This window comes from Cibotium barometz, chromosome 59 (genome assembly GCF_041138505.1).
Source record: "Cibotium barometz isolate CiBa-2024 chromosome 59, ASM4113850v1, whole genome shotgun sequence".
Classification (NCBI taxonomy): domain Eukaryota; kingdom Viridiplantae; phylum Streptophyta; class Polypodiopsida; order Cyatheales; family Cibotiaceae; genus Cibotium; species Cibotium barometz.
The window spans coordinates 1,608,764-1,622,140 of NC_141104.1; the positions used below are offsets into that span (position 1 = coordinate 1,608,764).

General features: G+C 46.3%; 1 protein-coding gene across 4 annotated transcripts; it reads left to right on the forward strand.

Annotated features, from left to right (window-relative positions):
* Window positions 1-1,104: 1,104 nt before the first annotated feature.
* Window positions 1,105-12,619, forward strand: LOC147605362 (pentatricopeptide repeat-containing protein At1g80270, mitochondrial-like). 4 transcript variants are annotated; one of them, XR_015265134.1, is made up of 5 exons: window positions 1,106-1,393; window positions 5,848-6,406; window positions 9,693-11,172; window positions 11,532-11,726; window positions 11,960-12,619. XR_015265134.1 is itself a non-coding variant. In XM_086793163.1 (3 exons), exons 1-3 carry the CDS (start codon window positions 1,164-1,166, stop codon window positions 10,932-10,934), a joined length of 2,031 nt encoding a protein of 676 aa, XP_086649289.1. In that variant the 5' UTR covers window positions 1,105-1,163; the 3' UTR covers window positions 10,935-11,291. The 4 variants fall into 4 exon arrangements, 1 of the variants encoding a protein (XP_086649289.1); XR_015265133.1 differs by having other exon boundaries at window positions 11,532-12,619; XR_015265135.1 differs by lacking the exon at window positions 11,532-11,726.
* The last annotated feature ends 758 nt before the right edge of the window (window positions 12,620-13,377 follow it).

A 13,377-nucleotide genomic window follows, 5' to 3' on the forward strand; every position in this document is an offset into this window, starting at 1 on the left:
CACATAGTATGCGAGGAGTCCAGATCTGGGGCCTTAGACTTCAAATGAGCTCAAATGCTTTCAAGGCTATCAATAGCAATGAGTCTAGTAGAGGATTAAGCCAAGAAACACAAGATTTGACCAAATATTGAAAGCTTAATCTCTGTTTTACCAAAGTCACCTACAGATTTGATGACTACAAGGTAACTATTTGATCTCATTTGGTGAAATTCACCATTTGGATAGTAGTATTTGCCAAGGTTGTCATATTAGTAAATATGCCTTTGGTCCACATGATGAACTTCATGTGGTAAGACCTCGATCCATATTACGGAACTACAAGGTAGCTCTTTGATCTCATTTGTTAAAATTTACCATATGTAGTAGTTGCCAAGGTTGTTAGATTAGTAAATCTATCTTTGGTCCACTCCTCCGAGTATGCAGCTAGAGGGTGTAGATTTTATTTTAGACGACTCTACTCACAATTTGTGTTTGGTGCAAATACTCCAGCTAACCATGGTAACAATCGCTAAGTGATCATAATTGTTGGGGAGCAGATGTGGAGGTGTGGGATTAAACAGTAAACTGTGTCCAAATTGTTGGTTGTTCGTGAGGTAGAAGAGAGAGAGAGAGACTCCGGGCAGGAGGCTTGGTTGTTCTCGCATATAGAAGAGAAAGAGATTGTGAGTAGAATAGAGAGAGCCTTAGCCTTAACTTAGCTTTACTCCTTGTTGGTAGAATAGAGAGACGCCTTGGTTGTTCGTGAGGTAGAAGAGAGAGAGAGAGACTCCGGGCAGGAGGCTTGGTTGTTCTCGCATATAGAAGAGAAAGAGATTGTGAGTAGAATAGAGAGAGCCTTAGCCTTAGCCTTAGCCTTAGCTTTACTCCTTGTTGGTAGAATAGAGAGACGCCTTTGTTGTTCGTGAGGTAGAAGAGAGAGAGAGAGACTGGGGGCAGGAGGCTTGGTTGTTCTCGCATATAGAAGAGAAAGAGATTGTGAGTAGAATAGAGAGAGCCTTAGCCTTAGCCTTAGCCTTAGCTTAGCTTTACCCATATATTAATTAATTAATCAGGCCCGCCCGTTAGGGCCTGATTAGTTAATTTATATATGTAGTCTTAGGCATGTGTCATGGCCATTATACCTTTGTGGGTTCCGTTGTGCTCTCCTGTCTTCATTCATCACCATGCTTCTTAAGGCCCAGCGAGCTTTCTGCTCGCGTTCTGCCCTCAAACAGCATTTGCCCTCGTCTGCATCGCCTTCCGTGACCTTTAAACTCCCTTCCCTTCGCGCGTTCGCCGCCGACCACGTGAACACAACCCTAACGGGCATCGTTTTCCAGCCTTTCGTGAAGGTCGAGGACCAGCTCGTTCAGCTGCGCGCCACTTCTTCTGCCACCATCAACGAGCAAATTAAGTATGTTCCTTCTCCCTTCTCCTCTCTGTGCATCGGTACTCCAGGCTTACCCATGACAGGTGGGGTTTGCAGTTTTATGAACTTACAGCCCGTGTTTTCTCTCTAGGCTGCTAGGGTTTGCAGCTATGTGCATTTCTGTTTTCACTAGGGTTAGACAGGACATTTTAGATTTGCAGCTATGCTAATCAAATTTTCGTCTTGAGACGGCCTCATCTTATCGTCTGGTAAGCTGCTTAAAAATAAAGTAGGGCTAAGCTTTGCAAAACCTGAATGAAGATTTCTGGCGCCCTAGTCATTTCTGAAATCCTAATCGGTGATAACTAATCTTTCTGAGACCCTAAACAGGATTAACTGAGACCCTAAACAGGATTAACTTAGATGCTTTGCCCCAACTTTCAAAGTTTCACAAGGGTTTTCTCTAGTCTTGTCTTTAAAATTAGATTTGGTTTTTTCTGGAGAAATGGCAATGCAACTCTGTATGACTGGGATAGCCTGTTCTTCTTGATTTACAATATGAAGTCTCCGGATATGCAGTAGAAAAGGATCCGAGTAGTGTCGGTTTGTGGTAAGCATTTGTCAACCTTAAATTTGTGGGCAAGGGCTTTTAGATTTTCTGTGCACAGGCTACAAGCATTATCATAACTACAGCAATGCAGTCATGTAGAACACTCGTGCCTATGTGCCAGGGTTTCAGAGATAAGTGCAGCGGAATTACACACAACGCACACAAGAGTCCTTAAAACTACTGTCTATTATTATGTACAAGAAGAGTTCAACTGAATCCCTGGTACAAAAGATGATTGTGCATGCAAACCGTTATTCACAACCCAATACCTGCTGAAGATATCGGTGGCCAGTTTATGCCTCTGTAGACGCCTAGTGTTGAGAAAGTGCAGATGATGTTGACGAACTTGCTACACATGTATGTATATATACGCACGACAATGCTGGTTGGCCAGTTTCTCTTTATGTAGCAAGGTGGAAAGGTACGTAGTGTACGGCACACTATCAGTACGTACGGAATGTACTTTTGTACTACGGAACAAATTTTAAGGTACGTAAACAATACGTACCATTTGTAAACAGTCCTAGAAACCTGAATATTTTGTAGACATAGCAACCAAAATACTTAAAATAAAGAGTGAACCTCATTACTTAAAGTTTAAATCAGTTACCAAGCCTATTACATAATACCTCATGTCATAGTGATATAAGCAAGAACCATGAAAGTCATAGATGATAAAAGAGAGTACAAATATCATGTCTACAGCACATGTCTTGGTCCACAAGTGCAAAAAGTAAAACAATGAAACACTACAGTTGTCTCGAGGCAAGAGTCTCAAATCTCATCATCAGATGGAGCTGATGAGTCTTCTGAAGAGAGCATGCCTCCATCATTGATACCATTGCCCTCTTCATCGAAAGGTCTAGTGCATCCTCGTCATGTGCCTCGGGAATCTGAGTGTGAATGAGTTGGATAGCCTCATTTGCATGCCTCTGCTGGGTGCGACGAACTGGAAGCTTTCCCCTGCGAATGCTCTCTCGTCTCGGAGAGCCTGGATCTGGAGTTGCGTTGATTTGTTCATTTAGTCTCGTGTTTCAGTGCTGCTAATTCTCCCTGGAGTTTCTTCAGTTCTTGCATGAGGTAGGCTTCCCATGGTGTCGGCGTGCTCACGGGTGGAGGAATGGGCGGTAATCGTGAAGCGGTGTGACTGAGGCAAAAGACTTCTTACTTCCCATGTGTTGCTGTTGATAAAGGAGAGGGTTGTTGGTGGAACGAGTCTCCCCTCAAGGGTACCCTCTCCCCTTTGGGGAGACTCAGAAAATGCGATCTACAAGATGCTCAGCTACAGGTGCAGGGGAGAGTTATGTTGCTGCCTTGGGCGCCTGAGCAAGGGTGGTTGTGTGGGTGGGCAAAGGTGAGCAAGGGTGGCTGGGGAAAGGGGGCAAGGGTGAGCCGAGACGGCCGAGACGGACGAAGGGCGGGGTGCAAGAGGGCGCACAGGCGGGGGGGAGGGCAGAGAGAGAGCGAAGGGGACGCAAGTAGACAGGCAGCGAAGGGGAGGCGCAGGTAGCAGCAGCAGGCAACGGGGGAGAGAGCGAAGGGGGGCGCAGGCAGAGACGGACGAAGGGCGGGGTGCAAGAGGGCGCACAGGCGGGGGGGAGAGCAGAGAGAGAGCGAAGGGGGCGCAAGTAGACAGGCAGCGAAGGGGAGGCGCAGGCACAGCAGGCAGCGGGAGAGAGAGCGAAGGGGGGCGCAGGCAGAGACGGACGAAGGGCGGGGGGGAGGGCAGAGACGGACGAAGGGAGAGGTAGTGATGGTCATCTCTATCGGCTCTGAAAAATGATGAATCAACCGGCGGATGGAGTTGGCCGGTTGTCGCCGCTCCGGATCTGGCACAGTCGGAGTGCTCTAGAGAGGTGCTGGGTTTTTTTTTTGGTTGGGGGGGGTGGGAGGGGGGTTCTGTTATAGCCGGAGAGGGGAGAGTCAGAGCAAACGACGGAGAGGGGAGGAGGCGGAGGGGTGGTTGCAAGGCTAGGCCCAATGCATGCTTTGGAGGGTTAGCAATCCCCATGAGAGGCTGAAAACTTGGAGGGGGGTCCTACGAGGTAACGGTCACTAGAAGGGGTGAGGACGAGGGGGTGGGTTCCTTGAGGGAACTGTGGAAGGCTCATCACCGTAAGGGGGTTGCCGAGATAAATGCTGAAAACGATTCTCTGGCACAATCGAATCCTGCTAGCCCGATGCACTTGCTGCCAACACCGCTTGGCTCTCGACATCAGTCAGTGGTCGCGCCTTGGGTCAGTGGTCTCCCACTCTTTGTGTTGGCCTTCCTCAGGGCCTGGTCCTTTGGTACATGGGGGCCCTTGTCCTGCCCACCCCCTTGGGGAAGGTCTGAACTGGGCCCGGGAGGGGGAGACACCTGGATGTGGCTTCTTGGATTGCCGATGAGGCAGACTCTAGCGAGGTGTTTGCGATAGATCAACCATTGGCCTGGGAGGCCACAATACTCAACTCTGCGAAATCCCCCCACTCCCCCGGGTCCCCGCGCAGACTGGGGAGTGACATGGTGTGAGGCATTGAGTTTGGGGAGGCAATGCAGATACGAAGGGATGGAATCCCAACCATTCGTACAAGAGCCGACGCGGCGGTTTGGGGGGGGGGTTCCTTAACCCTCGCGAGAGTACTAGCTATCACTGGGAGGAGAGGAAGGTATTCGTTCCTTAGGCCTCAGAGGAAAGCTTGAGACGCCACCCAAAGGTTTGGACGTTGGGTTGAAGCCGTGCTGCCACCTCGCAAAGAAGGCCTGGGCCGTACACAGTGCGACAGGGCTTAGCTACATGACTCTATCCGAAAATGCAGGCGAACTGAACTCAACTTGGTAGTAGCCACGGCCCAGAGGATGAATGTCGTTGATCTTTCCAAGCGCACCAAGAAGGCTTCCTTGTAGCAAATTCTTGAACTGTGCGTGCGTTGGGCGGCTACCCACAATCTTGATACCAAAGTGGAGGCCTCCAAAGAGGCAACTGTTGAAGTGCGGAGCTGGAGATCCTCTTCGAAAAAGGAGAGGCAAGGGACGGCGGCCTTGGTTGGGGATGACGGAGTGGCTGCCATGGAGTCCTCCTGGGGGGTTCAAGACCAAAGATGCTGAAACTTGCCACGGATAAGAAAAACCCTGAGAGCGGTAAACATCTGGATAGGAAGATGAGAGGATTTTTTTTGGGGAGGGGGAAGCAGCAGGGCAAAGAGGGGAATTAAGGCAAGAGTTGATGAGGCAAAGGAGGCAAAGGTTGGACTGAGGTGGAAAAATGCAGGGTCAGGAGAAGACAGCAGTGCGAAGAAGGGGGAGGGGGCACTGGATAGGCGAGGGCGCCAGAGGGGTGCAGCCTGATGGAAGAGGGGGAGGTGGAAGGCACGCGAAGGTTGCGGGGGCCAGCTTTTCTACGACTTCCCCTTTATAAAATCTCGCAGATTCCTTGAAATGATGGGTACTTGCTGATAAGTTGCAGTGTAAACAAGTTTGGATGTTGGACGCTGTGTATTAGAGAGTTGCTAGCTGCTCACAGGGGCCAAGGTAACTGCATTACTTTTGGAGATGGTTCAGTATCAAGATGCAACCTTCTCATACAAAAAGGCAAGGGTGGTTGTGCTCTTTGAAAGAAATGTTGAAAACTGCGGAGTATTTTATTTTTTTATAGGGATGTGCGTATCAAAGTTGGCAAGGCAAGCCAAGACCTATACTTTAGCTATGACAGGTGGCTGTTCCAGCTGTCTTCAGCCCTTTCTGGGCTCTTTTGGAGGCATTGCCCCTGTAATATGTGATGAGCCAACTCTTATTTAAGATCTTTGTATGATCTCAGTCTACATATCAGAAAAATTTCAAGTTACTTGTATAGCTAAGATATTTCATGAAAATTTGTACTGCTGACAGTGATTGTGGTACTGTTAACAGGTTTGCTAGGCTTAGTAATGGGAGCTTGGTGTGCAATTACGCTTCGTCGCAGCCAGTGTGGAGTCCTGTTCCTTTACATTCATTCACATATTTATGGTCCACTTATAGGCCTTTAATCAAAAGAGATCTTGTGACCCAGGGTGATTTTAATGATCAGGACGAGCTTGGGAGTGATGCTTCGGACGTTCTTTCTTCAGATGAGGACATGAGTGATGAAGATTTAAGCACAGAGAAGCAGCAGAGAACTTCCACACAACGTAAGGCGATTCATGATGAAGAAGAAGTCTCGTCGGATGATGACAAGGTCAATGGTGAAGGCGATGATGACCTCAAAGTGAGAAGCCCGTTGGATATGGCATCCGACAATATAGCTGAGGACACAGGTGACCAGAAATGTCCTCTATGGATGAGACTTGAACAAGCTGCAGAGAAGAAGTCATTAACTTTAAGAAATGTACTAGATACATGGACTGCTGAGGGCAACCCCATTTCCATGGCTGTCATAATTTTCACCATTACAGTACTACGAAGACGCAGAAAATATTGGCGAGCTTTAGAGGTTTTTTTTAATGAACCTTTTCTTTCACTGACGAGTGATTTTTCATATGATCATCTTTGAATGGGTTATCACATGCATTGTAAATGTGGTTAGCATACTATTTCCTTGTATACTTTTGTTTAGGTTGCAGATTTATAGGGTGGGATGTGGGGACAAAAAAGGAGAATCATCCAATAATGTCTCCTGGTGCCTTCAGTAGTTGCTGCAGCAAGGTGCAAGTATAAAGGCTGGGGAAGCCACTTTTTGGTCACATAAGGAGGTGAATCAGATATCATCTAAAGCACAAGGAAAAGACGGGAGATAGTGTGCTGGACATTGTGCAGATGACACAAAATTTGCGTTCAATGGCCTGCTTTACTAATAGGAGGCAAATAGCACCAAAGCAGACCAGTTTCAAAACTTCACATCTACATGAGCCGGTTATGTGCAAGCTGGAGTTGTTTCAACATGCCGCGTGCCTTCCTGCCCCTTTTCTGGCTGTTGGTTGCTTTTCTTGGCAACCCATAACTAAGCATTCGCTCTATTGGGACCATGTTTCATTCATTTCACAGATGTCACATGCACCGACTTATAGCGGCATTATCATAGCATATGTCGGAATCTGAAATTTATTGACCTGTGCAACTAAGGGAGGGGATCGAATGTGATTTCCCACTAAGGCTATTGGCAACCCAATTACGATAATGGATCTTAAAATCAAACTGTTGAATAAGTTCTACCCATCTGGCTTTACGGCCCTGCAAGTTGGCTGATTGCAAACATACTTCAGTGAATGGTGATGAGTACATAAATAATGTAAATCTGGCACCATACAAATAGTGTCTTGGGATGAGCCTCTGTCATCATTTGGGTGCCCATAAGGCTGGTGCTTGGACTTCTATCTTCTGCTTGGAGCCTGTGATTGCATTTGTGAGGCTAGGGACTCGGTCCGTGCCAAGATCCTGGACATGACATTGCAGTAGGCCTCAGGACTCATTATCTATGCCTGGAACGGTTGTTGGATACAAGCTACATGAGATCCACCATCTTGGACCGAATTTCATGTGCACTACCTAGGGTTTGCATGGCCGGTGAGACCTCCTTCGTCATGGTCTTCACAAGCGCCAAGGGTGCCTTAGAATCACGTCAAGAAGTTCATCCTCCTGAGTTTGGGTCTAACGCCTCGAGTTTTGGGGACGCTCAGGCTTCTTCTCACTGCCATGAACAATATTCCACAAACCCTTGTGAATGAAGCAGACCTGTATATTCAGCTTCCAATGAGCATAGTTAGTTCCATCCAGCTTGTCCTCCTTGTTCGTACAGATGGGACCCATATCCACAGCAAAAGAACTCTGCCCGCAAGAACGCCAAAGTACGACCTCAAATCTCAGCACTCCAAGACTTCTCTCCAGCTTTTTCCAATGAAATCGACCACGAGAACCGATCAACGCCCTCTGAAATCTGAGGTAGATAGGGGCTAAACAGAAGCAAATAGGCCCACTGGGAACACCCAACCGAAAGGTAGGGAAGCTAGAGAAGAGGAGGGCTGTTAAAGCCGTTTATCAGGCAGCACCACATGTGAGCAAAACCAACCTCCACTCCTGTTTTTGCAGAAAATACTGCCCACTCACCACCAGCCGTTGCAGAAAACGGTTAACGCAGTAGAAATGCAGCCACACTAGACAACACCTTGTTGCCTTGCAGGAGAGTGCAGGGGTAGGAGCACGGCGAGAGAAAAGAAACGCTAATGAGAAGAGGCTCTCGGAACAGCCACCAAAAGAAAAAAAAGGCAGCCACCTTTTGGAAAAACACAGCCTCACAAAAACGCAAGAGGAGGAGGAGGAGGAAGGAGGGGTTCGCTGTGAAGCTGCCGGGACCTAGAGCGATGATATTATGTTGGAGTGCACAGGCGGAAGCATGAACAAGAAAAGAGAGAGAGAGAGAGAGATTGCAAACGAGATCACATTGATATTAGCAAGAGGTTTACAATGGGCAATACTTGCCAGAAGATATGGGTTAGCAATATGCGGTGGACAATGGATGATTACAACAGGAGGGGAGAGGGGCCTTTATGTAGGGTAGCCATAAAGCACCAGGCCTACATGAAGCCTCACGACTAGCATTAACAAAGAACAACTTAATAAAGTGGCTAACCCTTATATTATATATGTCCCAGTTCCCGCACAACACATGAGATGCACACATTTTAACAGGGTACACACTTATTAATAAGTGGGCGGACACTTTATTGAAGAGGCTCTACCTATTTACAAAGGGATCGGCCAAGGAAATATTGGTGCCCCTCTCCTGTCAAGGTGTGGGCCTTTGTGTGTGTGGGGAAACCAGCACAAGTGGGGTAATCAATCATTATGCTCTTGTACCTGATGTTGGTGATGTGGGAGAGAGAGAGAGAGAGAGAGAGCTTTGGAAATATATTGGCTGGAAATTGTTTTGCTCTTGGCCATAGGAGGAGAGAAGAAGATTTGTTTGGACAGTCTGGTTTTCAACCGCGTGCACACATCTGGTCTTCTACCGCTCGGTCTTGGCTCCTGCGTGCTTTGCTCAGAGTCCAAGGGAGGGTAGCATGTGTCTGGCGTGACCCGGTTGCGCGCACACGCGCGTGGGGGGGGTGGATGGGGGGGATTTTAGTCTCTCTGAAAGCTTTTTCTTTCGAAAGGCGCCATAGGTTGTACGATGATGATGGTCCCAGTTTGTATCATATGGCTCAGATATGCAAGGAAGAAGCAGAAAGAAAAATGAGAGGGGGTGAGGAAATCAGGAGGGCGGATGGCTCAAAACAACCTTGAAAGGAGAAGAAAAGAGGTGGGAAACCCAGCGAAGGAGAAGAAAAAGAGGGGGGCAAAGTTCTGGGGAGGGGGGGACAACTGTGCATTAGCCTGAAAGCCTGAGGGTGACGCCTAGAGCTCAGAGCAAACAGGGTGGAAGAAGAGGAATTCTTACAGGGTGTTGGGCAGCATGTGAAGGGGACGCAGGTAGTCCAACCTCCTTTTGTTTTGGGTTGAGGGGGTTTGCGGGGGCGGTGCGGTGCTCTTGCGCGCGGGGAGGGGGGGTGCGTTGCGTGATAAGATCCTCCAACCATGCTTCAATCTCCAATCTCTTTTCTTGTTTGTTACACCATTGACAATCAATCCAGGACTATTTTTGAAGGTAGGGATTGCTTCTTAGGGGTTCTTCGTGTTGTTGCTCCCTGGCTAAACACCATCAGCAACACAACAAACATCCAGCTTGTAACTTGTTAATTTTCTTGTCAGTGTAGAGTCCTAACCTCAGATATGTTTTGGTGCAGGTATCTGATTGGGTCATGACACACAAGCCGTTTGAGTTGACAGACATGGATTATGGCATTCGCGTAGAACTAATAGCCAAGGTTCAGGGTGTACAGAAAGCAGCTGACTATTTTGCAACAATTCCCAAGCCATTTCAAAGCTCTATGGCTTATAGCATATTACTTACAGCTTATGTCGATCAAAATAAGGAGAAAGATGCAATGAATCTGGTCCAGAAAGTGGAAAGGCTTGGTCTGGGACATAGGACATATATGTACAATCAGTTGTTGTATCTTTTTAAGAAAAATGGATTGATGGCAGGAGTAGCAGAGGTGCTGCAAATGATGGATGAGAAGAACATAGAGCCGGATGTGTATACCTACAATATCATACTTGATGTCAGGGCAAGAAAAGGTGATGCTGTTGGAATGGAGAAAGTGTGGTCTCGGGTAAAAGATGATAAGAATGTGAAGCCTGATGCTGCAACCTTTGCAATATTAGCCAAGGGTTACCTCGTAGCTGGCTTGCATGAGAAGGCAGAGAAGGCGGTGAAAAGAGTAGAGCTTAGCCCTTTCAGAAGGAGACGGGTGGTAAATGTTTTGCTTTTAAAGCTTTATGGCCAGTTGGGGAAAGAAGATGATCTTGAAAGAATCTGGGGTTTGGTAACATGCGGGCCGAAAGTGGCAACGATAGATTACATAGCTATGATACGAGCACTAGGAAAGGTTGGAAATGTAGACAGAGCTGAAGAGATTTTTGAGGAAATGATAGAGAAAGTTGGTAGCAAGAGTGTGCATCAGTACAATGCACTTCTTTCCGTGTATGCAAACCTGGGGAGGACCCAGAAGGGGGAAAGCTTTATGAAACAAATAACCAAAGCATCTCTCAATCCTACCCCTTCAACCTATCATGAGCTGGTAGTGATGTATTTGAAAGCTGGTCAAGAGCAGAAAGCCATGGAAACTCTATTGAAAGCCCAGAAAGCTAGTCGAGCATCTATCAGAAGAAGGCCATGGTATGCTTCGTTTCAAGCAGCGCTTGAATGGTTTGCTGACAAGGGTGATGTAAGGAATGCAGAAAAGGTCGTAAAAGACCTCAAGGATGCTGGATATACGTGTGCATACAGGTCATATTGTGTCTTGCTGAAGGCCTATGGAAATGCACGAATGAGTCCTTACGGATTCTTAGATAGGATAAGAGCTGATAATGTCATTCCAAATCAACACATTAGAAAGGAGTTGAAAAAGCTTGATGGAACTTGATCTGTTTGCATTGCTTGTGGCGATCTATGATATATATCTTGGCTGTTCACCTTCTTGCTTTAAATGCATCAGAGCTAAGTGTACAACACAAGGTAGGACACAGTCAATGAAATACAGCAGAAAGTAGTAGATGATAGAGTGGTTAGAGTTTGGGCTGGTGTGGACGAGTAGGTGCGGTTATCCCTGGCAGGTTCTGGCTCTTTTGAGCTGATCTTCTCAAGACAGCTGAAAGCTTGCAGTAAGAGTTGCAATTTTGTTGTTCTTTCTTAAATGAATGGTAGTTTAAGGTGGGTTTCAACTCCGTTGTTTGGCTCTCATCAATCTGAATGCAAAGGTTATTTGTTGTTTGATCGATAATGTGTTTCAAAGATTGGGGATAATTTGTAGAGTGGGCGGGATAGTTTTTGCATTTGTTTTGTTGGACTCTAGGTTGTGCAGAACGGAAATGTTTTTAGAAGAATGCCTTCATAACACATGAAGGTCTGTTTCAAGTGCTAAGCATACATTCAACTATAGGAGCGGACGCTCAGTCTTTCAGTTTAAAAGAGAGGCCTCCCAAATGGGCGCCCAGTTAAGTGGACCTTTGATTATTCACAGGACCTCAAAAAGAGGCTGCCGGCCTTACTACCTCAGAATTTGGGGCTGTAGCAATGTTTCACAAGGTATGTGGAACATGCCTCCTCATGAGACAGCCTGCACTTCTCTACTCCCACCTTGCGAAATTCGTCTTCAGCCTCAACACCACCTCCACTGTGGATGGTGCTCAAGTTTATCTAATCGCAGATTCCCCAGGTTTTCTCAATACTGTCTCGCTATTCTGTACACAAAAGCTTCATGTTTTTGTTGCTATTTATCCATTTGTTCATGCTTTTTGCTTTACTTTTTTCTTGGGAATCTTAAGTCCACTTTTTTTTGTCATTTGGCTTTTAACCATGGGTTTGTGTTCTACAAAACAGAACTCACGATTATGATCTTGCATGGCATGCAGAAAACAACTCACCATTATGATCTTGCATGGCATGCAGAAAACCATCAGAATGAGATGTAGGACGGGAAGAAGCCAACATGTAGGACGATAATGTAGCCTCCCCTGATGTGCAAGAAAGGAGGAGGCCAATATGTAGGACTGCCCCAAATGTGCAAGATCCAGAACACAGGTGCCCTCACCAGGGTTAATGAACTTGATCAGCAAAACTGAAAGTGTAGGTGAAGGCAGGTCCTATTGTATCCAATCATGGCACATGCAAGCAGCAAAAGACCAAGTCCATGTTTTATGCTGCCTCCTGTGGGAGAATGCAGTAGAACCGAGAGGCAGCATGCGAGATACCATGCAGGCAATCATTCGTTTCTCATAAACTTCATGGGTACATTTGCAGGCCATCGAAGGGTAGCGGTGGATTAGACCTTTTGATGCAGGTACTTCAACCTTGGGTATTGGCAGAGTACTAGGTGTTGAATAGCTGGCTGGCAGCTTGTGGGATGTTGTGTGAGGACTGCTTTATTTTCCCTGGTTCAATGCTAGATTGAGTCCAAGCTCGTTTGTGCTATTGAGATGTATGGGCTGAAGTTTAAGAGATACACTGGCTTAACAAACTTTATTTGGCCAGAATTTGAGTTTTTTATAATGTATTTAATATTCTTTGATTGGAACGTTGTTTTGAAGTTTTAAAGAGTTACACTGGCTTGATAAACTTGATTTTGTCACAATTTGAGCTCTATAATATTTTAAATTTTGCGTTGTGTGAGGGTAAAAGATGGGTGGCTTCACATGAGTGCTGTCTCATGAATGTCAGGGTCAACATGTTTATGGCCTTGTGTGAGGGTAAAAGATGGGTGGCTTCACATGAGTGCAGTCTCATGAATGTCAGGGTCAACATGTTTATGGCCTTGTGGTTCTTATAAAGGTGGGTGTGGGTTCACATAGGGTTGATGGTCCTATTAAACTACAGGAATTCTCATAATCTTTGGATTCCATATGCTCAACAGCCTTCCAATTGATTAAACTGTGTGCGCGTGAAGGGAGCGCGCCTACGACAAAGCAACCACAACAATTGATAGTAGCCATAGTCTCTATTATGCTATATTCTCTTTCAGTGAAGAATGGATTGTTCAACCTGTGATGTCAAAGAGAAATGATGTCTCCAACATCTTTGTCATTTGCAGGCCCCGGGAACTCACGTATATCATTGGGTCAGAGTCGACCATTGCATGCAAAGTCATGGAACAATTGCCATTCTTCTTGTATCAGTTGGTTAGGTGAGATGTGGGTGCATCCATGATACACTGATTTGTTGGACTTTCATTTCTACTGATGTTGATGGCCATCTAATGACCAACACGAGGAAGTCGTCCAATATTTTGAAAGCATTGACAAACTGCAAGACATTATGTAATCTTGAAAGTTAAAGTCATGTTGAAGCATAGCCTAAATGAAATTATTATG

What these genes read in the sequence shown, in the direction of transcription:
- LOC147605362 (XM_086793163.1), top strand. Translation starts at nt 1,164, where the DNA reads ATGCTTCTTAAGGCCCAGCGAGCTTTCTGCTCGCGTTCTGCCCTCAAA. An exon ending in ACCATCAACGAGCAAATTAA is followed by an intron (nt 1,394 to 5,847) that starts GTATGTTCCTTC and finishes TACTGTTAACAG; the next exon opens with GTTTGCTAGGCTTAGTAATG. An exon ending in AATATTGGCGAGCTTTAGAG is followed by an intron (nt 6,407 to 9,692) that starts GTTTTTTTTAAT and finishes GTTTTGGTGCAG; the next exon opens with GTATCTGATTGGGTCATGAC.